Raw genomic sequence first — 26,973 nt, 5'->3', positions numbered from 1 at the left:
CCTAAGTTCTAAATAAAAAACCTGAATGGAAATTGCGTTACGCAATTCAGCAATCAGGGACTGCTAACTTAGGTCAGTTAGCGCTGTGCTGACTAAACACACCAGTGCGCCGTGTCAAACGGACATTATGCATTCCTAATCATAATGTGAAGCAAAGTGCACCGATAAATATATGGCTACGTTTTAAGTTTTAAGCACTTTATGCGCGCAATATGTAAATTAGAATGCAGCCCGGGCTCGAGTCAATAAAGAAAATCAGCAAAATAACTCCTGCCTAGAAGAGGGGGGAGGTACTACCTTTCCTAAAGGCATTTAAAAAGTATCATGACTATACTGTGCCCTTATCTTGAGGTTTAATACACAAACTATACAATTTAACACATCTACAGATATCTACACCACGGATCTACACACAATCTCATGTTTCATTTTGAACTGTTTTGAACCATATATTCTACCTCTTCCATATACTTATGTTCTTCCCTTACATTCTTTTATGTTAGTTAAATGAGTCAGAAGAATTATGATACAGAATGAAAACAAAAATATGTAAAAATTATGTGTGTGGATTAAATGATTATGGAATGGTTTTAATATGTGCTATTGTTGGTGGGGGCGGAAGTAGTTGATCGATGATTTCTCTATGCACTTTGATGTACTTCGGTGATAGCGAAGATGGAAAGACTGTTAAAGACTGTGTGTTAGAAGAATAGGAAAAAATACAATTTTCAAAGTAGAATATCCGTGCATTTAATTCAGTATAAAAAGTGATGGTGGTTAGATAATTTGTAAGAATTAAACGTTTCGATAAGCGGTTATCTGTCATGCACTTGACAATTTACTACATTGCGCCCATTCCGAAGGGCTTAGGTGGATGTTTGTCAAGGGCTAAGAAATCATTGACATTCACTCGGTTATTCCATCCTCAAGAACAATATCCTCTCCGTAGTTTTAAAGCTGCGGTGCAATATAAATAATGAATTATTAAACATTAATGGAAATTGTGCAATTCGTTGATGTTTTTTTTATACACCTGAGGGTTTAACTAAAAATGTCCATAAGCACAAAAGATAATGTTTTAAATTTTGCGTTACATTAACGTAGTAGGCGAAAGTTGGTAATATTATTCCAGTGGAAGCATGTGATGATTAAGGGTGTATTCTATATAAATTGCAATACCACTAACTAGTGATGTGGAAAAACTACATATTTTCATAAATATTTGTGCAGAAGTGGTACATAGCAAATTACTTTGCATCTATGCCAGTGAACACAATTTATGTGTCTAACTGGCAAAAAACTTGAAGACCATTATCAGGGGATGCCTAGCCTACATTCGCTCGTCGTAGGACGAGCTCTCCTGATGGATATGGGTACAGCAACTAGTTCTGTAACATCAGTGAATCCACCAGCTAAAGTTACCAATAATCAGAAAAAGGTGGACAAGCCTAATAAACTTAGTGGTATTAAACTACCACTCTTAAAAAAAGATTCAAGTGCTGTCAACTTATCACTAACGGGAAGAACCTTGCCATCAAAAGCAGTAGATGCACCGCTTCTTAGACCAGAAAGTAGTGCCAGCTTGGATATTCGTGACGGTAGCTGGATGAACTTAGGTCAAGGTGCACTTAGAAAATGTGAAACTGCCGTAGGACTTAGCACTTCAGCTTTAGAAGGTCGACCTATCAATCGTAGTAGAGTTTGCTCACGCTGTACTAGTTTATTATCTTTAGCATCTAGCTCAAGATATAGTTTAGCTGCTGGGAATTTTGTACCTGCAGGATCCCAGCAAACACTTTCGAGAATTTTTTGTAAGGTTTGTCTTGCTGATACATCACTTTCAAAAACATTCAAAATTGAAGGCTGTGGCTGTTCCTATTGTAAAGATGTAAGTATTACTTATATCCTATAGGAAAGTAAATTTATTGCAGCATAATTTTGATCCTCATCTTTTATTTATAAGTTTGTAAAAACTATTTAAATAATATTTTTTTTTGTTTCTGTATTTAGTGTATGAGAGCATATGTTGAATTTGAAATTGAAGAAGGGGCATACGAGATTAGCTGCCCTGATGCTCAGTGTGATCAAGGAGCTATACTTTCTTTGAAAGAGATAGCAGGTTTAGTTTCCCCTGAACTAATGGAGAAACATCGTACATTTCGTCTGAATAGAGGTAATGACTTCAGCAATTTAATTAAAAGTGGCTTTAAGTGCTATTATTGATTCTAACAATTAAATTATATTAATTTAGATGTGTCCATGGATAAAGGGCGTGCTTGGTGTCCACGTGCAGGTTGTGAGACTATTTGTTCTATTAATAATGGTGGAGCAAATGGAACAGCACCTGAGCCTGTCCATTGCCCTAATTGCTCTACAAATTTTTGTTCCATATGTCGAGAATCTTGGCATACTGGGCCATGTCCCGATCTTCCACTAGGTATTCCATTTGACAATGAGCATATTAAGTGTTGTCCTATGTGTTCAGTACCTATTGAAAAAGATGATGGCTGTGCACAAATGATGTGCAAGAGATGTAAACATGTCTTCTGTTGGTACTGTTTAGCTTCATTAGATGTATGTACATTCAATATTATGTTATTATTAATAAAATATTGAAAATGTTAGAATTTTTACAGTTTTTTATTATTTCTAGGATGATTTTTTGTTACGGCATTATGACAAGGGACCATGCAAAAATAAATTAGGTCATTCACGTGCTTCTGTCATATGGCATCGAACTCAAGTGATTGGAATTTTTGCTGGATTTGGATTACTTTTACTCGTAGCGTCACCCCTATTATTGTTAGCTGCTCCTTGTATAGTATGTTGCAAATGCCGTGTTTGTGGCTCTTCCAGACTTGAGCAGGAAGATGGTGATACTGCAACATAAAAGTCTGTAAATTTTTCAAGTACATATAACTTAAATATTTTCATAATATATAAAAGAAACTTTTAAATTACTTTTAGTAATATGTGCGTTGTTTAATCTGCTGCTTACAATAATATGTATTACATATGATGCCTCAATACAAGGAATACTGCAAAAAAACGAAATCGTAAAAAATATTTTAAAGATTACAATCAGAATAGTCATTTATTTCAATTGTTGCTGTGACTAGCTTATTTTTTATTATTTTATAAGTAGCTAATGAATTCTCTTTGATTTTAATATGGTATTAACACAATCTAAATTAAATATCCACTTTAGGATAAACTCTAAGGGTTTACTTAAAGCGTAAAAATTAAAGTATTAAACAAGCATCATTATGCAGCTGTTCAATATTGAATAGTAGCTCACGAAACGGGGTTTTAAAAAAATAATTCTCTTACAATAGAGTTTATACAATAACTGTTTAATTCTGATATTAACACACTAAATTGGACAATGAATACTCACATTAATAGAACATTCCAGAAAGTTAATTTTCGTGTACCATATTGCGTGAATAATTTACTGCCAATTTTCGTGACTCCTGTAATACAAGTTGTCTACTTTTTTTATAATTTATATGACTTTTTTCACAAGACGCTAAAGAAATATAAAGTAAAACTTTCTCTTTTTTACTTTAATATATAATAAGCAAGAGAAAAATATAATATATAGATTTTCCCGTCCCTTTTTCTAGCAGTACCGAAATAACGTTGAAACTGATGCTTCAGTAATTTTGAAAAGCGCACATATGAATACTATTAAATTAGTTTTTAAAGTATATTCTTCAAATTGATAAAGTTACAGCATTGTAAAAACTGTAGTCTAAAGTTTTAGACGTTATATTTTATTATTGAATATTTTAGTTTTTTCTGCACTAATGGTTTTTAAACTATATATAAAATGATTTCTAATCATCTATATAAAGCTGATAAATAAGTTGATGGTTGTTGATCTTGGTGAATATACTATATGTAGAATTGTCCGCGCGATCTACTTAAATAGAAGCTGAGATGGCAGCAATTGATACATAAGTATATATAATATATGCATATACTATAAATTTGTTGATGTAGGTTGTTGGTACGCACGCAAAATAAAAAAAATGAGCCATACTTTTGGCGCAAAAATAGATTTATTCTATTTATAAAAAAGCCAAAAATTTTATTCTTTTATTAGAACGAATGAGAAATGTAATGTTTGAAGCACAGCTTACATAGGTGGTGTGTGACAATATATGGAGTCTACTTTTGTTCCATTATTAATCTTGATTATTACGCGTACTTACGTATGTGGAAAAGCGTGTTCTACAGCATCTCACAATTTCGATAAATACAGAGCTCTCGAACTATTAGAGATTTTACAGAATAAGCGAAAATGAACTAAAACGAATAAATAGGCCCTGACAGATAATATTAAATTATTAGGCTGAACAAACGATTTTACACAAAGTGAGCGTTAGCCATTACTCGAATAATGTTACTTCAGATAAGTTAACTAATATTAACAAAATTTAAAGCTATTTTCTAAACATGTCTTAAACGAGTTTATTAATTACTGCTAATAGCTTATTTGTTCTATTATTGATAATAATTACATAATTTTAAAGGCACAAAGTAAATAAAAAAAAATAGTCATAAATAAAAATGTTACAGAAATACTTTAGTGATTTAAGTGGATTTAATATTTAATGAAAAAAATGAAAAATTATGTGAAAAGAAAATCTTATTTGTCTTTAATCTTTAAGTATGTCAAGGTCAAGAAACTATCCTAGCTTATTAATATAAAGTGATGAACTATGTAAATATTTTACCAGTCGAATTTGAGTGTAATATTCTACGTATTTTTGTTTCTATTCTATGATATTTGTAAATGAAATAATTTATATTATCGTTGTTGAGAATATGGTAATCTCTCCGTTAAAAAATATATTTACGTTATGAATAAAGTTTAACATTTAAACAAAGGTTGTTATATTATATATAAAATAATTAATACTCCATAAATGGCAAACATATTGCATTCACAGATTTCAGTAAAGGGAAAGACAAATGCTGTAATATAATTTCCTCATTATTACTTTTATCGTATTTCGCGTGGTTTCATGAAATTTACTCATTGGACGATGCACTTCAAGTAGAAATAAAAATTCTTAACTTGATAATTTATAACAGATCTTACGAAATAGGTATATGTATAAGAATAATGGAACTAGAATCTCTATTAAAGATAAGTATTTTTGTTAAGTGAAGAAATTGTATGGAAATCGGGTGAATAATTTAGCAAAATATTTAATTCTACAAGAAATATATTGTAATATTTGAATCTTTTTTGACCCAATTTGAAAGGAGAAACCACTTTTTTATCCTAGTTTTCAGAGTTGCTTTTTTTAGTGTAATTCGTAAGAAAAACACCGACGTCGACTTAAAAATTGGACAAAAAAATAAAATATAAATGCTGCAGTTCAGTTTTTATAAGAAATATCAAATTTTAAACAATGTTAAAAATCCCATGTTTGCAATATTTAACGTTGTCTGTGTAAGTTGTTAAATATTTTGATATACGATATTTCCTCTTGTCAGAGTTTTGCTTCTTTGCAAAGGTTCTAGAACCTTCGATGACAAGTAAACGAAAAAAAATATTGTTAACTTCAAGAAAACAGCCATTTCTTTTGTTTTATAAAAATTAAATTTTTAACACCAATTACCTATCTTCTTAAAATGTCCCAGAGTTCATTTTACATATTTTTAAGCAAAAAATATCACAAAAATTTCATCTGAAGATAATAATAGTGTACCCTCTAAATTTGAGAAATTATTTAAATTATTTTTATCATAAAAAATATTTCTAAGGAGTTCTATGCTATGGTATTGTTTTACAGTTTTTAAATAAACAATAAATGTCCAAGACCAGGTTTTTCGCAGGAAAAAAAATTGCTGGGTTATTAAATAGTGTTCTGTCTATTAAAAATGATTTGGTTTATTAGTTTTGTGGTCATGTTTCAGTGTGCATGACTGATTTAGACTTTATGCGTAGAACACGGCCTCGTTTAGTCACTATACATCAATCAAGGTGGCAATTAATTTTAAAAAGCCACCGAAATACAGACATCTTTTAGGTGAAATTTAATACTCCAATTTTTTTATTCATTTTAAAATAAACAACAGTTTAGTTTACTGGAGACTCAATATACATCATACAATGAAAGAAAATCGTATAACTACAGCAAACTTTTAATCCTGGAAATCAAAATTTAAATTATTATTAACTTTTATTAAATTGCTAGTAACACATTTTACATACATATTAAATTTTTTATTGATATAGGGCACAAATTTTACTACCATTTTAATAAACAGCAATACTAATGTAAAATTCGTTTTTCTCGATTAGTTGATTACTGTTGACACAACTTTCTTCCATTGTATAACATTATAATAATAATATGTATATATATTTCAATATAACTACAGCTGGATTATGTAAACCTATAATTCGTCAAGGTAAGATAAAATATAAATTTATTTTGAAGTTGGAACGGTTGAAGTTGCTGTAAAATTTCATAGTACTGTTCGATATTATGTGCCGAGCTGTTTTAACGAATATTTATTAAGATTTGTCTTGGATTTGAGGTAATGGAATATAGTGGTTCAAGATAAAACAATTTATTTTCATAATAACCTATTTATTTCTATTTTAGTGATACAATATTTTCTGCAAGAAAATATGGTAATCAAGTAGGTTAAAATGATTCGGAATGAAAAGATTCGCATCGAATAAGCTACATAATCCTTGTAATCATTTCCACTAATGAAGGATTCAATGTTATTTCAACTTAAAATCTTATTAGCGAAAAATCAACAATTTCATATGGATATACTTTATTAATAATCTTAGCGAATTGCCAGAAAATGAAGAGTGTTATCCAAAGATTACATTACATGACGAACGGCCCTGTGCTCCCATAATAGTTGCGACTTAGCACATAATTATATATTTAACAAAATATTATTAATATTGAGAGAAACAATATACTAAGTACAATATATAATAATAAAAAGTATTAGTTAATTCATAAAAAGAGTTAAAATAGTTTAAATGATCAATTAATGAATAAATGGATTATTTCAGAAGGCCTTTCGCTTTGAACAGGTCTCTCATCAAGCCTTTCAAGTATCCTATCTCACGTTGCAGATCCTTAACCTTATTTTGTAGCTGTTCATTGTGATCGGTCAATTCACGCTCCTCTCCTATAATTTCTTTAATTTCTTGCTTCTTCTTTTGACGATAGCGAGTGGCTGCATTTTTGTTTTGCTCCTTTTTCCTAACTTTCTTGTCTTCTACAGATGGGCGAGAATACGGTTTGTAACGATTTTTACTCGTGTTGTACGATGACTTTTTATTGTTTTCTAAAATCCAATCCGGGTCGTCAATGGAATCTTCTGAGGAGGCGCAGCTTCCTGCACTGGTACTCGTGCACGGACTGGATGGTGATAGATCCGTAGCATAAGAACGTACGAACTCATCCACTACAGCCAACTCATTGGCAACATCGTTATTTATTGGATCCAATGGCACGTTTTCAGTATTCCACTGTCCAGGTACTTGTCCTAAATATAAAGATTTGTCATCGTTGCCAACTGCGCATGTAACCTGCTGCCCTTGTAATTGATACAAGGGCATAACAGGTTGTAATGTAACTAGTAATTGGGTATCTATATTCAATATCTTATTCGGTGGAGGGGTTTGCGGTGGAGTAAGAGTGGTGCATGTCTGGGGGACTTGGTGGCAAGCTTCGACGTCCTCCAAAACGGTTTCGAATTCTTGCAATAGGGTCTGGGTGCTTTCCTGCTGGTGAGTCTTGAGGATTCCGGGGTAAACTAGAGGCTTGTTTTGGCCGCATATTGGTGATGGCAATTCTTCGAAGATTGGCAAGTCGATTTTTTCTTCTAGCCAATCGGAGAAAGGCTCTGCAAAAAAACAAACAATGAATTATTATTTATTTTACATGAATTTATCATAAAAGAAAAATGTGCAAGGTCCGACACTTAAAAAATCAAAGAAAATAGCTACAATAAAACATGTATCTCCGTAATTAGCTCCCTATAAGAGATATCAAGTGTTTGTATACGACTTTTACTAAACCTCTTAAAATTTGCATTCAAAGAAATCTTATGTAAAATTTATATGTATTTAATAGTTACAGAAATAAATATAAAAGTTTTCGTGCATGTGCCTTGGAACGTTTTAAGTGTCGGATCCTTTTCATTTCTATTTAACAAAATTCTTAATAATTTGTATTATAACTGAAATTAATAACTATAAATTAATTGCTAATTTAACAAATAATATTGAAAATTCTTACGAATTTAAACAATAAAATTTAGTATAGAACGTGGTAGATAGACAATGCATTTATTGCTGTTTCTTGTATGAACAATAAGTGGGAGTGGTGCATTGATGTATATATAATCTCATGGACGATACCGGTTTAGCAAGAAAAACAGGTAAACTCGTTTGTAGTTTCCTCCTGCATAAATTAGTTCAATATTTCAGGATTTCTATAAGGTTTTAAATATACTTCTCTCTTATTAATCTTTACAGTAAATTGAGATAAAATGTTAATGTGTGAAGTACATATGTACTTTATGAAATGCTACCAATTTTTATCATTTTAACAGCATTGTACTGATTGGAATAAGTCTTTGTTAGCTATAAATATTATAATTTTACATATACCAGGTGTCTCTCTAACGATGGCATATAGGAGGTTTCGCGTTATTTCACTATAGTACTATTGACTTTAGCAAAGTTATTATATCTCGTATAATTTAAGTATTAAACATAGTGAGTGAGATTATATAGTTGAGAAGAAATTAAAATAATTAAACTATAATAGAGTTATTAAAAACGAATGCTCTAACATTGTATTTTTTATAATAATATATAGTAAACGTATAAGTGCTATAGTCAAATAACACAATTCTATATTACATCGTTAAAAAAACGCCCTATAATATAAATTCATCGACTGAGGTCATCCTCGTTTCTACATTGAAAGTGGAAGTTTTAATAAAGTAAACGATAATTACAATAATCTGCAGTTTATCTAGCTTATCTCCGTACGTTTATATTACAATGATTTCTTTTAGTTAAAAATAGGAGCAATTATACTTGAACGCTTTACTCTAATTTCACAAAGGAAAACTTTCAATCGTTAGCTCAATAATATTGCTTATCTTTAACCAAACGCAGAAAATTATCTTTAGCGCATATATGACTAGTTTATGCGATCTTTATTGATCGAGATCCTATTATTTGGATTTTTAGTAAACTAGCCCTGACCTACTTTCCTAGGAAACTTTGATCATCGACTATTCCACAGCGTTTTAGTTATCTGCATATAAATGCAGAGGGCAGAGGGTTAGATAAGAATATTATAGTATGACAGATATATGCTTAACTCCGTTCGTAGATCAAAGCATATACCTTTGTATCTCTTTTGTTAGGGAAATTAACTTGCAGTCATTATACTTTAGCATAGGAGATTATTATGCTTCATGATATACGTGAATGTATGTATAGTTTCGAAATAAGATTAATTAGCCAAGAGGAGGATAAATTAGAAACCAATGATAACATATATTATTTATCTAAAATAATTTGGAAAACACGTATAGGTCTCAATTTAAAGACGCTAATGATATAGAAAGTGAAAGCTTATATCTCCATATACAAGTGTCTGTATACGCCTAACGTGTTATTGATTATGTATAGCTATTTCTAAAGTGTCTCATAATATCAATTTGTACCAATATGGTAGAACTAATAAATTAAATCAAGGTTCCTCTGCTCTTCGTTTTGCAACTAAACTATTCTGTTTTAGCTGTAAATGCTCATGAGGCAAGTAGCGAGAATGCAAATACGCCATATGAGAAATATTAAAAATGCAAATGAAATTTACTTGATATTACAAGCAACGACTCAATGCGATTCCTTTTTACAATATCTCCTCGATTTTAATTGTGGAATAAATATGTTTGGTGACATAGAAGTATGATAAACGCTATTAAAAGATATGAAAGCAAAGCTGGCAATATAGAATAGGGGTGTGGCGGTTTTTCGCTATGTGGATTCTACTCGCAATCATGTATTTTGATTTACTAGCGCAAACTATTTACGCCCCTTCTCGATGTGGAAATCAACCAGTCTATCGAAACTTTTGCGCATTTTGCTTGAAATTCTATTACAGCTCGGAGCTTTTAATCAGAAAGTAAAGTGTTTACTACCCGCGCAAAAGAGTAGTATAAACGGTTATTTTTGGGCAAACTGTTTTCGTTAGATCTACAAGAAGTTAAGCAATATCTTAATTTCCTTATCATTTTTCAGCATACATATGTGCCAAAGTTTGCATGTTTCTTATCAAAATGAGCCACCTGGAAAGAGTAGGCTTTGACGTAAATGATTCATGCGTGGTATATTCATAAATTTTCGCCTATCTTTGAACATTCGTTTACTTAAAAAAAGCACCATGGCAATTGGGCCAGAACTAGCGTATTCATCGCTCAGTCGTTTGAATATTAATTAAGCAGCGACAATGAGCCGACATACTTGAGATATATTTTTGTCTCGTGAATGTTTGCGCAGGGGGAGAAATCAGTAAAGCGAAAGGAAACCTACCACTGTAACATATTGCAGCCATTATTATCACGCTTGGTTAATCGCTTCGAGTCTTTAACAAAGTGCACGAAAAGTTTATTATAGCCAAAGAATTGAGCTTTTTTTGCACTAATTGTCGCTTTCTAGTTCTTCTTCTATCGACGTGGGCGACGAGCGTGTTGTTGAGGGACGAAATGACTCCACCAGCAGGATGCCGATTGTTGCGTTGATTCAACGTCTTTTTACTAATTTTTGGGAATTGACAATGATCTCTCGATTCCACGTGTAGCGATATGCGAACTGCATGCTATTATATAACATTAGTACGCTCCAACATCGAGACGCCGGGTCTTGCACTTGTGTCACTTTTACAGTTGCCAGTATTAAGGCAAGCAGAAGATGAGTCCTCGAGTTTCTTATAGTCCAGGTACCATGAAATTGTGCGCCTTATCAAGAACTTCCAGACGTTTTCGTATCCACCAGAAAAATTCTCGGCTGCTTTCCTTTTTACTCTTCAGCGTTAAAAATCAACGCAAACAGCTACCACGTCGACTGCTGCTCCGATCGGGAACCTGTTGGAAATCCTTTAAATATTTTAATTGCCTATACTTTTGGCCACTTTTACCTCCAAACCGTCAACTATTCACAGAATTTAGCACACTATAGTCTTTACGGTGAAAAAACTGAGAGCTCGAAAATGTTGCTAATCGAGTGGAGTGGTGTCCACCAAGAATAAACACCTCTCACTTTGCAGAGATTTTGACTGAGCAAAATGGACTTTCGGACCGACGAGCGAGCGAGCGAACGAGCGAGTGCCTATGCTTGTGTGCTCTACCAAACTACTGGGAGCAAAGCACGCACAAACACGCACGCACAATAAAAAGGCAGAAACTGGAAGTGGAAATGGACGTGGAGGAAGGGAGAAAGAAAAAACTGAGAGTAAAAGAGAAAGATGTTGGATACTTCGGATGGGAATTTTGGCAAAAGATCAAAAAGAAACGTGGTTGTGAGAGAAAATAAAGTGGTGGTATTGGGTCGAGCGAAGAAAAGCGATCGTGTGAACCGTATGGTTGGCCTGCATACTGTTGAGAGTGTCGCTCCTGCTTATCTTTGGACTTTCCCCCCTTGACGCTTCTACTCCTTCGTCACCAACCCACACCACGTCATCTCTCTACATCGGCCTCCCTGTAAAGTCGTTTGCGTAGAGGTTAACCAGTTTGTCCCACTCTCTTTCTTAGAAAAAAGAAGCGGGGCTGCCTCCGTTTTATCGAAGCAGCAGACACAGTCGTGTTGGCGAAATATCCGATGTCCGATCCGGCCATCGAACAGGCGAGAGGCATGCGAAGGGGGGCTAAAACAGCCAATTGTCTACATGTGTGGAGATCAAGAAGGCAGCACGCGCGCGCACTCCAGTAATATGCGTTCTGCGCATTTTTTTCTCCAAAGCCAGCGGCCTGGGGAAAAGTTCTCTGCGCGTTTAACACTTATACCACTGTCCATTAATTCACGCATACCGTTTGGAAATCGAAAGTTTCCCGACGTCCTTAAGCCACCTGTTCCTCGACAGCCATGTTTCCACAATTTATTATGTATGCATATGTTACACTATGCACCATTATAATTGCGATTCTCGATAAGCCTTCGATGCACCTTAGGTCTCGCTGATCCATGTGATGATAAATGTCATTTCTATGATAACTTCTTCCCTTTTCTCTCTCTTCTTCTCTTGTACGTTTTTCCTCTACCAACCAGATACCACTCTCGAGCCTCCAGTTCTTCCATCGTTTCACGGAACGTAAAACTGTTCACAATGAATACGTGAATTTTCAGATTAGAAATTTTTGAATTGGATAAAATGCCATGTTCCACTTTGAGAAGGAAAAGTTTCTCGACAAAAATTCTCACGTTACATGCGTAAACAGCTATTAATATGCTAATGCTCCCGTCGTGATAAAGATAGGAAAAAATTTTCTCTATATTTCCTTGTAGATTCATTCCATTTTTTTCCAGATGCAATTGGATGATTTTCTTCATGATTTTTCCATTCTTATGTTGCACTGTGTAACTAAATAGATGTTTTTGAATATAGGTGTTAAACATATGAAACGAATAAGTTATAAAAAAATATATAAATTACAGACCTTTGACAGAGAGAAAGGTGTTAATTCTTGTAGCTTATAAATATTTAGATGATATACTTGCTTAAACGATTCTTATGCTAATCATTAATTAACAAAAATTAATTATTTTGTATTCGAATGTCTAATGTAGATTAATCTAACAGTGTAATGCTCCTAAAAAATCATCAAAAACTATTGATTTGATGCATTTAACGTTCACTTAGTATAAAACAAGCTATTATCTGTTTTTTAGGTTTTGGGGTCTACAAAGCTTCCTCCACGTTTTCTTTGTAAGCTGAGAGTCTTATCTGAGTGATAAAATTGTCTATATATGTATACAGTATACTTAGTAGGAATTACAAACATCAATTTCATTTTAATCCTTCAACTTTCAATGATAATTTTCTAATAAATAGCTTTTATAATGCTTGGGCAACTTATCTAAAAATGCAAAGACAACAGCAATATCTATACTGTTACAAATTTATTATTACCAAACTATATCTTTGCAATAGTGTTAATAAATTTTATGAATTGTTGAAAATTTCAGTAATTAAATAAATTCGTTACCTTCTTTAATCCATTCGTCCAATTCTTCCAAAAGTTTTGTAGCAGCTTGTGCACGGGTAGGTGGTTCATCATACATAAGAGGTTCAGCAGCATTGTCTATGGGATCTATAGGCTTATCGTCAATCAATAACCAATCATCATCGATATCCAGTGGTGGAGTCCCACTAGGGGACACTGGCTCGAACTTCCACATTTCCTGGCTTGACTTGGATGTCATCGTTGATGCGAATCCAATCAGTAGATATTAAAACTTGGTAAAAACAAATTTTTGTCGTCGTAGCGACGTAGCTGGCGTTTTGCGCCATGTTGGCACTAAAAAAATAGGAAAAGATTATTAATACCTTGAAATATTGTTACATTTGAACATATATTTAAATATTATTCAAAATATCTAAACTATTACAGTTATCTGGAAGATTTTATATTACGTTCATTCAACTTGCATAGAATTTATCATTATATTCTTTATCATTCCACATATATTTAAAAAGTGGAAATTCCAAATGTTCTAAGTGTAAATTTTTACTAAAAATTGCAATTTTGTCTTAGATATTTTTTATGTGCCATAACTAATAGTCCAGAAAATTCTGTCTAAAAACCAAACACATTTAAATGTTGCTCGTAGCATTCCTAAATATATGGTGTTACCACTTAAGTTAACTTAATTTTATTGCTTTCTTAAACAAAGTAGCAAAAAGAACATAAAATGTTTGGAGTTTTCTTTCTCCAATAACAATTATATTTGAAGGAAAGGTATAAATGTAGAAGTTTTTGTTTCAATTACAAATAAATATATTTTAAATAAATTTAAGGAGATGTGACAGTGAATTTATTTGTTTAAAGTTAAACAAGTTTATATTTACAAGCAACAAAATTCTGTTATTACAATAGAAAAATTCATGATCTAATATTTAAAAACAGCTACACAATAATAGAAAGCAAAAATATATTTCACTAATATATTGGCACTAAATGTAATTTTACTTTTCTTCATTTTAATGTTATTTCTTTTGATACAAAACTTCTATTTTCACTTAATTTTAATTAAAGAGGTATATTGTCAGTTATTGAACTATATTCGATAAGTTCACTGAAATAAATTTTCTTATTTAATTACACAAACAAAAAGAAAAATTCATTTGTAGTAATTAAATTTTTTTATGGTACAAAACAGATTCCATTAATATTTCTTTTATAATATTGATTCAGTTAACTTTTAGAGCATACTTGAACCATTAATAATGTTGCTTATAAACTAAAATTAAGATCAAAGATAAATATTTTGCATTAAAAAAAGAAGTGTAAAGAGTAAATTGAAAAATGTAGGAATTAAAAAACCATGCAGGGTTTATATATATATATATTATCTTTTTTTCTATTGCTGCTTATATAGTTGCTTCTAAATATTTTTTCATAGGTCATTTGATTATAATAATAGTATTTTGTTTCTTTTTAAAACAAAATTCGTCTAATAGTAAGTAGAAAAATCCAATGTCAAACCTCTTTAAGGAACACTAATATATACTTTACAAATTAAAAATTTAATACAAAATTAAATTAATGATTTGGCAAATTATTATTAAGACTTAGTAATATGGTGCAATTGGCCAAACAGCTTTAACCATTAGAAATTAGTCATATTTATAAGGTTTTATGTAATTTACAAAATTAAGCAATTTCATTGAAGAGCTCCAATGAAAAAGGAGCAATTTAAATCTGTGTCATTCCATGACGCAATACTACACTGTATAAGCATATCGTACAGTGTCTCGATTTAAAAAGAATAAAATTATTGTTGAGCCTGACTACAAATGCGATTGAAAATGTAAATTCGGTTTTTGAATATCGTTTGTAAGCAAGCATTGCGCAGAAGTAGAAAATCCCAAAAATTTCTGTCTCTTGAAGACAGACAACGCGATGACTCACAAAATGGCAGCATGAGAGAAAGAGGTGGCTGAATAATCTTTAGATTTTGCCTAAGGAATAGTAATTTAATTACAAGGAATAAGATTTGTACTTACTGCATGATTACTTTATGGGACTGGCACACTTGCGTGTGCAAAACACTTTTCCACTAGTTACTCATCTTAACCGTTTGGTTAGACGGGGCGAAAAAAGTGATATCCGTTTTACAAGATTCATTGAGGAAGAGTGAGTGAGCGCCGACGCTTTGTGAAATTTCGGTCAGCGTGGTCACGTGACTTCGACCCCTTCTCTCATTCTTCATTCCTTCTCAATAATCTCCCTTTTAAAATTTATAATTGTCATAAATTCAATTAATCTAGCTACTTCAAAATTTGTTATTACATAATATAAAATATAAAGCCGCATTATTTTTCAATATTCAACAAACGGGAATTTTATCGCAGTTTTGTAGACTAGAAAAAAATCATGTATACACAGAAGATTAAAAAATGTAAATTACATCTTTTTTAGACAAAGTCGCACATATTTATTGGGCGTTAATTTATTTCTATTCTTGGATAAATATTCATTATTTTTTTCCCACTGCCTTCGCAGTTTTTCTCTACCCTGCTAACTTTATATTTAAACTAAAGACATATTTATTAATTTGTACAATTATATAGACTTGGATTTAAAATTTTCGTTTCATTACTGTAAAAAATTTAATTTGATTAACTTTATAAAAGTATGTTCTAATTATGTATATTCTACGGATTATTAATTTTTTTAACTGTTCCTGTTAAACGATGAATTTTCCAAGAATTTCTTTGCAACTTTGCACTACACGAGCCAAGTTACAATCTGTTACATGTTACAATAAAGGCGCTTATCTAGCTATAGCTTATGACCTATGACCGATGTGTAGCAACTTGGCGTCACTCATTTTAGTTTTTTGATTTATACTGATTTATACTAATTTCATTGTATGTATAGCGATAATAGCGATATATACAAACATGAAATGGAGGAAGTAGCGATGAAGTGGATATATAGATTTTATTAAATCTATCATTATGTTAAGATGACAAGGAATGATACTGAAACAAAGATAAGATTTTTTTTTTTATTAAATTTGTGGAAATGGCCCAGAAGTACCGGTTATTAATGATCGGTGTTGTAGTACGTATATGGAATAGAATATTTTTATATTTGTAAAAGTTTATAAATACTTAAGATATATAGCTTTTTTTAATATATTGAATAAAAATGACAAATTTTATTTTGCAGTTATATTTTTAATCAAATTTAAAATTTAAAATCAGTAAATCTAGAGTTTGAAAGAAAAATCATGCAGGGTTTAATGTGCTTGATTAGAGAGTGCAATGCTATTCGCTATTCATCATATAGAACAGCTGCAAAATTAGAGATATTGTATAATGAGCTATACAGTAAGTATTTTTTATTGCTTTATCTTTAATTTAATTCATATATAGATTTTAATTATATTGTAATGCTTTTAGTGAGATATATACACTTAGAATTAATAGCTGGAGTATTTGAACGACACAAATTGTCTGTCACAGAAAATGTAGTAAGCTTAGATACAAGTGAAATTGAAGATGTAATTTCAGACATATATTTTGCTGCACGTAAGGAAGCTAATATAGACTTTGATGTTGATAAAGCTACAAAACTTGGGGTAAATTATGTCCTAAGCATTTTTGATAAGTATGTCATATATCCTTTTTGTTGATGTACATAACTGTTAAAATAACCATGATGTAATAACTTGTCTATAAATTTTCAGAAATTCCAATGATAATATTTTAGTATTTTCTGTAAAATTGGCACTGATTTTAATTTGTTCTGCAAAATTGCAAGAAAAATATGGATATTTATATAAGCAATTGGCTGACCACAATGCTTGTTTGTCTAAAGCAAGCTTATTCACATTTCTATCAAATATTTGTAAGATAATGGAAATGCTTGGAGAAACAACTGCTTATGGACACCATCATATTCAACCACATATAGATAGTTGTTTTATAAATGTAATAGAATTATATAGAAGCTATTGTTTTATTTTAGTTTTTTATCATTAAAAAAATACTAATATTTATTATTGATATACAGTCACAAGGCTGTCTCGGAGTTACAGAAACTGAATTTGCTGCTTGGATAATGCAAGATCCACCTTTATTAACGTGGCTGACCACATTTAACAGAATCAGTTGTGCAGAAAACAGTAAGAGATAATAGCTTTTCTGATACTAGAATACATATTTTATTTATATGTGATATTACAAAATTTTAATCTGTTATTAGTTTTTCACAATGTAAGATGTTCAACATGTAAGGTTACTCCTATACAAGGACCTCGATATTCATGTTTAAAATGTCCAGGGTACCATCAATGCAAACTATGCTTTTTCTTTGGTAAAATATCTAATAAACATAAATTAAAGCATCCTGTAAGGGAATATTGTATAAAGGTAGTTTATTAATTTATCATAATTAACTTCAAAGTGAAGTAGTAAATATGCATTTTATTTAATTCTTTTAATTTCAGACAACTAATCGTGATATAACAAAACTCATCATTGAATTGATCAGAAATAAGTTGAGGTTGTGTCCAACTAGAACAATTGCAGTGAATTCAGATGACCCACCATCCTCTGGTTTAGGGTATATATGGATATATTAATAAAAAAACATTTATGCCATATAACTATATTTTATTATTATGTTTTAGTAATGAAACAGTTACTACAGAGTACACATCAATTAGAAGTACTGCTAAAAGAAGAATTCTTAGTGATCCTCAAAGAGAATTGCAAAGTATTATTAATCATTTGGAGGAAGAAAATAAACAGTTACAGGTTGAACTGCTAGATATAAGGGGAACCAAAGCTGAGAGGCTACAACGTCATAGAGCTACTATCGAATCTCAATTGCAGCGATTGAAATTATTAAAGGTATGGTTATATGTACAATTGTTGAAAAAAGTAGTAATAAAATAAATTTAATTTTTAGAAATACTTATTTACGAGTGAGGCTGCTTATCCGCAAACTATGACACGAATGCAGAGCACGCCAATGTTGCATGGTCCATTATCAAGAATTGCAGTATTACCTATAGATTTTGAATTAAGTCCTATAATTAGTCAGGAGGCGACTGAGGGACAATCAAATTCGAATAATAGAAAAGAATTAGCTGCATTGAAGAGTTTTAATGCAACTTTAGGTATGGAGACTATAAATGAAGTTGATAAATCTAATAATCTCAGCTGCACTGATACAGCATCTGCTAGCTCTGGATTTGGTAATATGTCTCAAAATACGCATATTGAGCTAAGTACATGGATCGGGGGTAATTAAAATAATTTCTGAACACAACATACTCTTATATGTGATTTAATACTTTTATTTGATTATTATAATCTATTTCAGGAGCAAATAGATCTAATTTTCATACATCAGACAGTGGATTCTCTCAGTGGTTGGGTCATTCAGAGTCTAATTCTAATGGGAATAAATTTTTAGGAAACCCTAGTGGTTCAAATAATGATTCAAATGAACCGATAATTATAGATTCTCATTCTCCAATTGGATATAATAGAGATAATACTCCTTCTTCTTTGCAAAGGCCTGATAAACATTCACAGCATAGTAGTTTACAAAATATTCAAGGAGATCTTAATGATATTCTTGATAGATTACAAAATATGGTAGCCAATGATTGTTTATTAGAGGGTAAGATTTCTCTTTATGTGCTATAATTTTGAATCTCATGAGTAGAAGAATCCATAATTTTAATATTTTATCTTTTTATAGAATCCTACGTCGGTAATGATAACTGCAAGTTGAAACGCGCAACAACAGAAATGGAAGACCTCTTAACTGGCCTTATTGAAGGTATGGAATCTCGTAAGAGTAAACTCACTACCATAGTTTGATAACTGAATTAATCATGCGCAATAAACTCCGTCCATAGAAGTTAAAATATATTATAAGCATACGCATATGTGCAAGTATTAAATACATATGTTGACATTATTAGATATGTATTATTGTATTCAAAGTATATTTTATTACTTTTTTATATTAGATATCAACATAATATTGATTTTTATTAGTTATACTATTAAAATACTATGTATCGATTTTTATACGAAATACATAAAATAATTATTTAATTTTCTATAAATATTTAGTTATTATATAAGTAGCAGTTTCCTATATTTTTATATAAAATTATAAGTAACTTAATCATAATAATACAAATATGATTAGTAAATTGGATAAAAGACTAGAATAAGAAAGAAAATACATCTGCTTCATGATAATGACAGATTTGAAATGCAGATTTTTGCATTAAATAATAGATAAATATTGCATATCATTGCTTTGCTTCTGTCTTTTCAGCGAGCAATGTATCAGTAAGGTATGTTACTTTAAGAAGATTAGAAAAATGAAGTTTCTCTGATGGTCGATTCACTGTCCAGGCCATTACTCGAACATTTCGATCATACCATTCTTTCACAACTCGTCTAAAACGATTTGTTAGTTAATATTTTTATGCATATTATATTTTATAAAGAAACTTGGAAAAAATCTTACTGATTCACAGTATCTTTGTGTAATAAAATTGTGGAGATACCCAAAATGTAATAAACAAACCGTGGTAAGGCCCATTCATAAAATGTGTCCAATAAGCAAGCTAACACATGCTTAAATGGATTACTATATCTAACAGGCCCCGGTCCATCGAGACTTAAATATGATTCTCTAGAAAAATAATCAGGTCTCCATGCAAGGCTTCCAATAATTCGAGGTTCTTTTCTTCTAATCTAAAAGAAATAAACCAAAGATTTTAATGTTTTGAAAATTGTAACATTCACAGGATAATTCTTAATTATTGTGTTACCATATAGATAACAGTTGGATAAAAACTGGATACAACAGCTCTTTCGTAAAGCTTTGGATATTTCTTGAAAGTATCCAAAATTATTTGCACCATTTCTGTACATGTCTCTTTTATGTCTAATATTATTCGCTGTTCATTTTTTAAGCATTCTTCTACAGCCTCATGTAATTGTAAAATTTTTTCTCCATCCTCAAATTTACTCCTAAAAGAAGTTTTTTTTAATGACTATATTCAAGTTTTGAGAGAAATATTTAAATATATGGAAATTGACAATACTTGAGTAAATGAGTTTCAGAAATATCTAACTCTTTCAGTTGTTCCCATGTCATTTCTCTTATTGTTCCAATTTTTCCTGTAAGTCTTTCTATGGTATCATCATGGAACATTATTGGAATGTTATCTTTCGTTAAAGCTACATCGCATTCAATAGCATGGCAACCTTTACTTTTACTCTGAAAAAGCAAAATTTATTGTTAACATAGATTCAAAAAATAATAAAAAAATAAAGATTTCTTTGATAATGTTATAATTAATTAATTTTAGGACTTCAGAATAATCATGAGGAACACACAACAAAAGTCAGGTATTTTTATAACAAATAAAATGCAATAAATTTTCCTAATAAGCATTAAGGCAATTAGTAACTACTTAATTAGTAGTTAGTGGGAATGAAATATCACAGGCAATATTTCATGTTTCTATTACTGGCTTCTAAAATTCCAACCAAATTTGATTAAACAACAATACTTGCTGTTTTATTTTTGTTGAATTATATTTTCTTTATTCCAAGTATAACTGTTGACTTCTTTTTTGGTATTTAATATAAATAAATAAGAAATTATCCAAGATATTTTAAACTGTAATAACTACATGAATAGTTTAAAATTAAGTAAATAATTTATTATTACTATTAATTATGTTAATTTACGTTTCGAAAGGCAGATAAGCTGTTTTCAGGGTAATCAAATCCTCCACCACGGTGAGCCACCACTCGCATGCAGAATTTCTCTCCATTACCCTTATTCTCTGTTGTTGAATTATTTTTATCCAGTGTAAGTGGATTCACACCAATGACTTCATCTATAATAGTTGAGTCAGGTGGTTTTACTCTTATAAGTCTTAATCCAATGAATATAACTAAAGTGCCCCATAATATCCAGGGAACAGAAAATTCATATATTGCACTTATTAGATTATACCATATGACTTGTAAAAATATCCATAGTAGTGAGCAATTAAAAAATAATTCAAAAAATGTGATGAAGTTCATAATAATATTTTTGTTTTTTTACTTTAATATATAGCCTTAATCCATTCAATCTAGCTATAATATTGACTACTAGTTTTGTCAAAGGACAACTTAAAAATGATTGAATAATATTTTCATAATTGTAATATGTATTCAAATTTATTATGATCTGTAACCAAAATATGTTAAATAAATAATTTAACAATGCAATTTTACTTTAAATAAAAAATATTTTTTAATGTACTTACCAAAATTAGTTTTTTGTTTTTACTTTTACCATAGTTTTATGTATTGAAAACAGTTTATAAAAGAAATTTTAATGTCAAATCTGAAATATCAAATTTAAATACAACATGTTTGTATTTTCAGGTTTACAATAAGACTTTTTAATCATTTTGGCAGATAAGTTAGTGATGAGAAATATTTAATCTTAAATTTGTATCTACTATCATCAGTTTCTAACCAATGTCTACATGTTTCAATAACATACTGAGTGTAGCTTACCAGGTACCTTTAGCCAGAAGAGAACTTAGCAGCAATTAAAATGAATAAAAGCCGTCAATAAGCTTTAATACCGAGTCTGAGTTCTGAGTCTTAACTTAAACACGAATGCTTGTGAATACTACACATTCGTATACTGCGGGAAATTGATTTGATTACATTTCAGCTAAATTCACTCTGTAATTTCTCGGCAAAATTGATATATCTCTGTATATATACTACAGTAAGAAGAGAATAGTTCAATTTTCATTGACATTTCTAAGATGAATCTTTTTTGTATGGATATCAATTAATATCAATGATCTTGATGACGTTTGGAGTAGCTGCATCAATGTGAATAATAATCTATATATATATTATTATTACTATTACTACTACCACTGAACTACTGTAGTACATATATATACATAGTACAACGTGACTACACGTCTGCACACACTTGACAAGTTGACATATATGTATGTATGGATATATGTACACACAAAGCCAACGAAGGGCCGTGATTGCTTAAATTTGAATTCTCTAGTTGGCTAGACCTAAACCCCACTTGTCAATACAAAACATGTTAGCGAACTCACCCTAAAACTTCAAACTGCTAATTGCTTCTAATGTTCATTCATTGATGGGGCCCTTAAAAACGAACTGATCACAGTTTAGATACCGTCAAAATTTTTAACTGTGTTGGTTTATTTTCATCTTACTACTATACAATCACTACTTGTAATGTTACTTAAATATGTGGCATATGATTCGGATATTGCATCACTTTGCATTAGTGCGCACTGCGCAGCGCTATTTTTTTTCATTGCACTATCAATAAATTTAAGGAAGTAGAGACGCGCACTAGTACATATTTCTAAATTCGTTATTAGTTTATTTTATTATGCATTCGGCAAAATCTTAAACAAACAATTGATATTTCTTTGTATTATAATTACAAAAATAAAAAAAATTCCAGGCTCTTGCCATTTTATCTATGACAGATCCTGTATACAATTGGCTTTTACGTCACAATGAAGATTGTGAACAATGTGAACTAGCCTTAAATGGGCGCGTCACTTCAGGAATTAAAGGGTATGGCCAATTGCGGTTATGTTTGGCTAGCTTAGGTAACGTTCGAATTTACAGACCTATAATATTTAAAAATATTAACAATTAGATCGAAATTAATTAAGCAAGAAGGTTTTAATTGTTTTTGAAGTAAGTTCATTTTGTTTTTATTATTAATTATGATTTTATTTAAAAATGTCTTCAATTGTTCCATTTATTAGTTAATTTTTTTTAATAAATTATGCGAGAATTTAATTTTTTTTAAATCCTATTAATTTGCGTAATATAGTAAATTAATTTGCACTTTTTGAAATAACTGAGAAACTTTAATGGTTTTGGATTGCCACGCCTTAAACTGTGAACCATAAGAATATTAGATTGAAATGAGATAATTTAATTGTGGTATTAATAAATTAAAGTATATACTGAAAAGACAATTCTTTTCCATCTCTTTTCAGAAGGTATCCAACCTTCAGATTTATAAAATGTCGATTTTAGAAGAACGCGATGAATATTTGAAGAATCCATATTTTACCAAACATGAATACGGAGATTATACACCATTCTATGTTGCTATCACTATCTGTTCTGTGATAGGTGGGTTTCTCTTCATCTTGAACATTGCATTCTGCTGTTCACGCCATCGAAGTTACTGGCAAAACCGTCATACTGGTAAGAAATATTTAATAGACTATTCTTAATAGTAATTATAAATGAATTATTAACAATTTTCTTACTTTGCATTTAGGTAACCGGTGGATACAATCTTTATGGACAGTTCTGCCAAACAAAGTACCTCCTCTTGACCTATCTGAGCTGGAATCTGGAAAACTGAAATTCCCTCACTTTAGACAGGAAACTGTACAGTATCATCATCCAGAATCTCAGCCAGGCACACCACAGCCACTGGAATATATGGAAATGCAAAAAAGGGAGAGTGAAATCTGATTCAAAAACCATTTTATACTTACCAAAAGATATTTTTTATAACAAGTTTACTCAACACACTGAGCATACCTGCCATTTTAAAATTTTAAGAATTCAGTTGCTAAAGTAGTAGTAACATACTACGTCAAGTACAAATTAAGAGTAGGTGAACCTGAAAGAAAAATGAGTTTACATGTCTTTTGGCCAGCTACAGCTTGTCTGACACTGTTTGTAGTATGTGTCATAATGGTTTTATTACGTTATGGTCCGCGTCTCTGTAAAGTGAGACATGAACCACTTCCATCTGAACAAGACTGGGAGGGGAAAGCCTATTCTCGTAAAATATCAATTTCAATGGCATAAAAAAAGGATAAAAAAAGATATGATCCCGTCCAATTTTTATACAAAAATTATTTATAGTTCTAAGCTTTTACAAATGCACTTTATGCAAGCAAATATGCTCTTTGCAATGCTACATTGAAATTTTTAAGCAACATACAATTTTTATAAATTATAGCAATGTATTAGAATTCCGTCCATTAGAGTTTATTGTATTTGTAGTGTTTCATTAACACTTATTTTAAGCATTTATTCTTGCTACTAATATTTGACTGAAAAAAAGTTATAAAATGATTTGTGTTACAAACCATTTATTGAATTAATATAGCACTTGATTGTTTTGTATTCTTTTTACAAATACTTTTGTGACAGAAAAATTTGTGTATTTTAATTACCTTATCATCAAATGCGCAAAAAGATTTGATTAAATATAAAAGTTTTACGTTAATTTTGTGTAATTTGCACTCATAAACGAAAAAATATTTACATATTACACACGTTTATGGTATATGCAAGAACATCCTTAGTCGAGAATACGGCTAATTGTAATTATTTACATACAGTGCACTATGTTTAACAAACAAAAATTCCTGAAGTATATAATTTCCCTGTTTAATGCTAACTATCAGCTTGAGTGTAGTTTTGGTTATCCTCGATACTTATAGCACAGGGAACATATTCTTGTTCAGTTGCCTAAAAATTATAGGATGATTTACATCAATTGCAAAATTAATACAATTATTAATTAAAAACATACCGAATTAACTATTATTTGTCTTCCTTCTTCTAAATTAAGTCCATCCACGTCTTCGGTTGTCAAAATAATTACTGAATCTTCTGGAATACTATTTTCATCAATATATGTTATAGGAATTTCCGAAGAGACCTAACAATTATTTAAGAATTATTAGAATGATGAAAAAATTTATTGCATCTTAATCCTGTATTATTTTCTACCTCACAATATGTAAAGTCTGTTCCTTGAACTTTATTTTCCGTGCTTTGAGCTGGCTCAGCTTGGCGTTGCTTTTTGTTTTGTTTCTCGGATTTCTTGCAGTCTTGCTGGAGACGCCTCCAAATCGTTGTTTTCGGGATTCGATAGGTTAAGGACGCGGCAGCTTGAGACATTCTCCCACCTTTGCAAGCAGCTACAGCTTCCTCCAATCGTGATCTTTTCAATTCTTCGTTCTCGGGTTTTCTTTTCTTCCAGAACGATAATGGTAATTTTCCTTCATGAACTAAACGAGCTTTATCTCTGAATAGTGTTGTTTTTGGTATCTAATAATATGCAAATTTGATAAATCAGTGAATTTTTAATTATTAAGTTATCTTTATTAAACAGTCACCTTAAATTCCAGAGAAACTTTTGTTAAATTTTCCCCTCTTTCAAGAGCTCTTACAGCAGCTTCTCTTTTGTCAGAACCATAAGACCTCTTCATTTCAGATCGAAGAATCTGGTAACCTTCTTTTTGAATACGTCTCCAAAGCACTGTTTTTGGTATGCTAAACATTTCTGATGCATGCTGCAAACTGGATCCTTCTACAGACATATAACAACAATTATTATAGTAGCAGTAATTAGAAATATTTTTAATATTTACCAAGTACAGCATCTATAGCAGCTTTCATGCATTCTGCAGGATATTCATTTCTCGATGCATTTAAATGAATCCCCAGTGCCTTGGCTCTCATATAGAGCGTGGACCTTGGAATATTATGTCTGGTGGCTGCTTCTATTAATGTTTGACCAGCTCTTAGATCATTTATAGCCGAAACTAACATATCATCGCTGTAATCTCTTTTTGAGCTTTCTCTTCTCTTTTTCTTTCTTCTCCCAGAATTTATGTTCTCGTTAATATTAATATTCGGTTTATTTTCTTCTCTTTCGTATTCTGCTCCCAAGGTTTCTACTCCTTTAACTTCCTCTTCAATAGACTGTGTAGTTACATCAATAGAATATTCATTAGCATCTGAGAGTACCTCAGCATCTTCCAAACCATCGATCTGCAATCATTGATGGTCAAAGAAAACATAGACTCTAAATGTTAAAAAGATTATGTACCTCTATAAGACCACATATTTTCAGGGACCGTGCAGCGTCCAGCAAACTGCTAATGTTCTCCACAGGTATTCGTACCTCCCCATGGTAGGTGAATTCAATTATTGATCTTACATCTTGAGCAGAAATATCACTCAATATAATTGTAGGATGGTCATCATTCACTTGACTGAGAACCTCCTGGTTAATAAAGATAAAGTAAAGAATCAAATTAAAAAAAAGCTTAGGGAGAGTAGAATTGTTTTATTTACTTGGAAAACAGGGCTGCAGGCGCAGAGGACTATACGATGGGCGTGAATTCGTTCACCAGCAGCTGATAGGGTGACGTCTACCATACAATCCTCCTCCAAAAGTTGGCGTATCACGCCCGATAAGTGACTCTGGTAGTCGGTCCATTTGAAACAATAACTTTGGTTGATCTGACTGGCAACCTCAGACATGCTGTTTCAATTTCGTTTCCTTTTCAATATTTCCAAGGCCTGGAACAGCTTGGAACAGGACTGTTATGAGGTTATGTGAATTTTGTAAAAACCTGAAGCAAAGATACTGAATTGGCGTAGCTACTAGCTAGTAGCTAGTCTAAAGCCCTAAGCTAGTTTCACTCCAGATGTCGTAAAAACATGACAAAAATGGCGGGAAAACTAGTCGTCAGAAACGCCACCTGAAGGCGAAATTTTATGGAAGAAAAGAATTGCATAAAGATATTTGGCATGTTAAAAAAAAAAGCCTTTGTGCTTT

At 31.2% G+C, this 26,973-nt stretch overlaps 6 protein-coding genes across 13 annotated transcripts; 3 read left to right on the top strand and 3 right to left on the bottom strand.

Annotated features, from left to right (window-relative positions):
• The first annotated feature begins 174 nt into the window (after nucleotides 1-174).
• LOC136781932 (probable E3 ubiquitin-protein ligase RNF144A-B) lies at nucleotides 175-5,677 on the top strand. The gene is made up of 4 exons (XM_066740965.1): nucleotides 175-1,888; nucleotides 2,011-2,173; nucleotides 2,252-2,574; nucleotides 2,654-5,677. Exons 1-4 carry the CDS (start codon nucleotides 1,280-1,282, stop codon nucleotides 2,888-2,890), a joined length of 1,332 nt encoding a protein of 443 aa, XP_066597062.1. The 5' UTR covers nucleotides 175-1,279; the 3' UTR covers nucleotides 2,891-5,677.
• Nucleotides 5,678-6,593: 916 nt separating this feature from the next.
• crc (bZIP transcription factor crc) lies at nucleotides 6,594-15,459 on the bottom strand. Of its 3 annotated transcripts, none has more exons than XM_066740991.1 (3): nucleotides 15,300-15,459; nucleotides 13,279-13,590; nucleotides 6,594-7,899 (listed from the first exon to the last, which is right to left on the bottom strand). In XM_066740991.1, the coding sequence occupies exons 2-3, from the start codon at nucleotides 13,493-13,495 to the stop codon at nucleotides 7,052-7,054; spliced, it is 1,065 nt and encodes a 354-aa protein (XP_066597088.1). In that variant the 5' UTR covers nucleotides 13,496-13,590; nucleotides 15,300-15,459; the 3' UTR covers nucleotides 6,594-7,051. The 3 variants fall into 3 exon arrangements, with proteins under 3 accessions (XP_066597088.1, XP_066597090.1, XP_066597089.1); XM_066740993.1 differs by lacking the exons at nucleotides 13,279-13,590; nucleotides 15,300-15,459 and adding exons at nucleotides 10,610-11,160; nucleotides 11,214-11,653; XM_066740992.1 differs by lacking the exons at nucleotides 13,279-13,590; nucleotides 15,300-15,459 and adding an exon at nucleotides 10,610-11,653.
• A 412-nt stretch (nucleotides 15,460-15,871) lies between these two features.
• Nucleotides 15,872-19,203, top strand: LOC136781942 (dystrophin-1-like). 2 transcript variants are annotated; one of them, XM_066740978.1, is made up of 11 exons: nucleotides 15,872-16,362; nucleotides 16,471-16,631; nucleotides 16,704-16,911; nucleotides 16,991-17,234; nucleotides 17,317-17,428; nucleotides 17,509-17,675; nucleotides 17,753-17,868; nucleotides 17,936-18,158; nucleotides 18,217-18,553; nucleotides 18,634-18,936; nucleotides 19,018-19,203. In XM_066740978.1, exons 2-11 carry the CDS (start codon nucleotides 16,532-16,534, stop codon nucleotides 19,137-19,139), a joined length of 1,932 nt encoding a protein of 643 aa, XP_066597075.1. In that variant the 5' UTR covers nucleotides 15,872-16,362; nucleotides 16,471-16,531; the 3' UTR covers nucleotides 19,140-19,203. The 2 variants fall into 2 exon arrangements, with proteins under 2 accessions (XP_066597075.1, XP_066597076.1); XM_066740979.1 differs by lacking the exons at nucleotides 15,872-16,362; nucleotides 16,471-16,631 and having other exon boundaries at nucleotides 16,718-16,882.
• A 187-nt stretch (nucleotides 19,204-19,390) lies between these two features.
• On the bottom strand, nucleotides 19,391-22,575 carry LOC136781947 (glycerophosphodiester phosphodiesterase 1). Of its 3 annotated transcripts, none has more exons than XM_066740990.1 (7): nucleotides 22,439-22,575; nucleotides 21,608-21,687; nucleotides 21,039-21,528; nucleotides 20,387-20,562; nucleotides 20,111-20,312; nucleotides 19,804-20,033; nucleotides 19,391-19,733 (listed from the first exon to the last, which is right to left on the bottom strand). In XM_066740990.1, the coding sequence occupies exons 3-7, from the start codon at nucleotides 21,378-21,380 to the stop codon at nucleotides 19,583-19,585; spliced, it is 1,101 nt and encodes a 366-aa protein (XP_066597087.1). In that variant the 5' UTR covers nucleotides 21,381-21,528; nucleotides 21,608-21,687; nucleotides 22,439-22,575; the 3' UTR covers nucleotides 19,391-19,582. The 3 variants fall into 3 exon arrangements, with proteins under 3 accessions (XP_066597087.1, XP_066597086.1, XP_066597085.1); XM_066740989.1 differs by lacking the exon at nucleotides 22,439-22,575 and adding an exon at nucleotides 21,871-22,008; XM_066740988.1 differs by lacking the exon at nucleotides 22,439-22,575 and adding an exon at nucleotides 21,864-22,003.
• A 261-nt stretch (nucleotides 22,576-22,836) lies between these two features.
• On the top strand, nucleotides 22,837-24,024 carry wrm1 (wurmchen 1). Of its 3 annotated transcripts, none has more exons than XM_066741007.1 (3): nucleotides 22,837-22,969; nucleotides 23,508-23,582; nucleotides 23,659-24,024. In XM_066741007.1, exons 1-3 carry the CDS (start codon nucleotides 22,837-22,839, stop codon nucleotides 23,856-23,858), a joined length of 408 nt encoding a protein of 135 aa, XP_066597104.1. In that variant the 3' UTR covers nucleotides 23,859-24,024. The 3 variants fall into 3 exon arrangements, with proteins under 3 accessions (XP_066597104.1, XP_066597106.1, XP_066597105.1); XM_066741009.1 differs by having other exon boundaries at nucleotides 22,915-22,969; nucleotides 23,369-23,582; XM_066741008.1 differs by having other exon boundaries at nucleotides 22,929-23,060; nucleotides 23,369-23,582.
• A 180-nt stretch (nucleotides 24,025-24,204) lies between these two features.
• On the bottom strand, nucleotides 24,205-26,827 carry LOC136781946 (uncharacterized). Its single transcript, XM_066740987.1, has 7 exons — nucleotides 26,487-26,827; nucleotides 26,239-26,415; nucleotides 25,778-26,180; nucleotides 25,523-25,716; nucleotides 25,134-25,454; nucleotides 24,934-25,062; nucleotides 24,205-24,869 (listed from the first exon to the last, which is right to left on the bottom strand). The coding sequence occupies exons 1-7, from the start codon at nucleotides 26,673-26,675 to the stop codon at nucleotides 24,795-24,797; spliced, it is 1,488 nt and encodes a 495-aa protein (XP_066597084.1). The 5' UTR covers nucleotides 26,676-26,827; the 3' UTR covers nucleotides 24,205-24,794.
• Nucleotides 26,828-26,973: the final 146 nt, after the last annotated feature.

The sequence above is a fragment of the Prorops nasuta genome, unplaced genomic scaffold (assembly GCF_024137725.1).
Source record: "Prorops nasuta isolate Cenicafe-Biocafe unplaced genomic scaffold, Cenicafe_Pnas_1.2 PNAS00024, whole genome shotgun sequence".
Classification (NCBI taxonomy): domain Eukaryota; kingdom Metazoa; phylum Arthropoda; class Insecta; order Hymenoptera; family Bethylidae; genus Prorops; species Prorops nasuta.
Note: the sequence above shows the minus strand (reverse complement) of the source record. Positions and strands in the feature narration are given on the sequence as shown.

Bases quoted from the DNA above. Each gene is read 5' to 3' on its own strand.
- LOC136781942 (XM_066740978.1), top strand. From the start codon at position 16,532: ATGCAGGGTTTAATGTGCTTGATTAGAGAGTGCAATGCTATTCGCTAT. The intron at 16,632-16,703 runs GTAAGTATTTTT...TAATGCTTTTAG, and splicing joins ATTGTATAATGAGCTATACA to TGAGATATATACACTTAGAA. The intron at 17,235-17,316 runs GTAATAGAATTA...ATTGATATACAG, and splicing joins TAGATAGTTGTTTTATAAAT to TCACAAGGCTGTCTCGGAGT.
- LOC136781947 (XM_066740990.1), bottom strand. From the start codon at position 21,380: ATGAACTTCATCACATTTTTTGAATTATTTTTTAATTGCTCACTACTA. The intron at 20,034-20,110 runs GTAACACAATAA...TATTTCTTTTAG, and splicing joins ATCCAACTGTTATCTATATG to ATTAGAAGAAAAGAACCTCG. The intron at 19,734-19,803 runs GTAAGATTTTTT...AAATCGTTTTAG, and splicing joins CACAAAGATACTGTGAATCA to ACGAGTTGTGAAAGAATGGT.
- LOC136781946 (XM_066740987.1), bottom strand. From the start codon at position 26,675: ATGTCTGAGGTTGCCAGTCAGATCAACCAAAGTTATTGTTTCAAATGG. The intron at 25,717-25,777 runs GTAAATATTAAA...ATATGTCTGTAG, and splicing joins TGCTATAGATGCTGTACTTG to AAGGATCCAGTTTGCAGCAT. The intron at 25,455-25,522 runs GTGACTGTTTAA...GCATATTATTAG, and splicing joins AAGTTTCTCTGGAATTTAAG to ATACCAAAAACAACACTATT.
- LOC136781932 (XM_066740965.1), top strand. From the start codon at position 1,280: ATGTGTCTAACTGGCAAAAAACTTGAAGACCATTATCAGGGGATGCCT. The intron at 1,889-2,010 runs GTAAGTATTACT...TTCTGTATTTAG, and splicing joins GCTGTTCCTATTGTAAAGAT to TGTATGAGAGCATATGTTGA. The intron at 2,174-2,251 runs GTAATGACTTCA...ATATTAATTTAG, and splicing joins TACATTTCGTCTGAATAGAG to ATGTGTCCATGGATAAAGGG.
- wrm1 (XM_066741007.1), top strand. From the start codon at position 22,837: ATGACAGATCCTGTATACAATTGGCTTTTACGTCACAATGAAGATTGT. The intron at 22,970-23,507 runs GTAACGTTCGAA...GTTCTGTGATAG, and splicing joins GTTATGTTTGGCTAGCTTAG to GTGGGTTTCTCTTCATCTTG. The intron at 23,583-23,658 runs GTAAGAAATATT...CTTTGCATTTAG, and splicing joins CTGGCAAAACCGTCATACTG to GTAACCGGTGGATACAATCT.
- crc (XM_066740991.1), bottom strand. From the start codon at position 13,495: ATGACATCCAAGTCAAGCCAGGAAATGTGGAAGTTCGAGCCAGTGTCC. The intron at 7,900-13,278 runs GTAACGAATTTA...GTTTTTTTGCAG, and splicing joins GGACGAATGGATTAAAGAAG to AGCCTTTCTCCGATTGGCTA.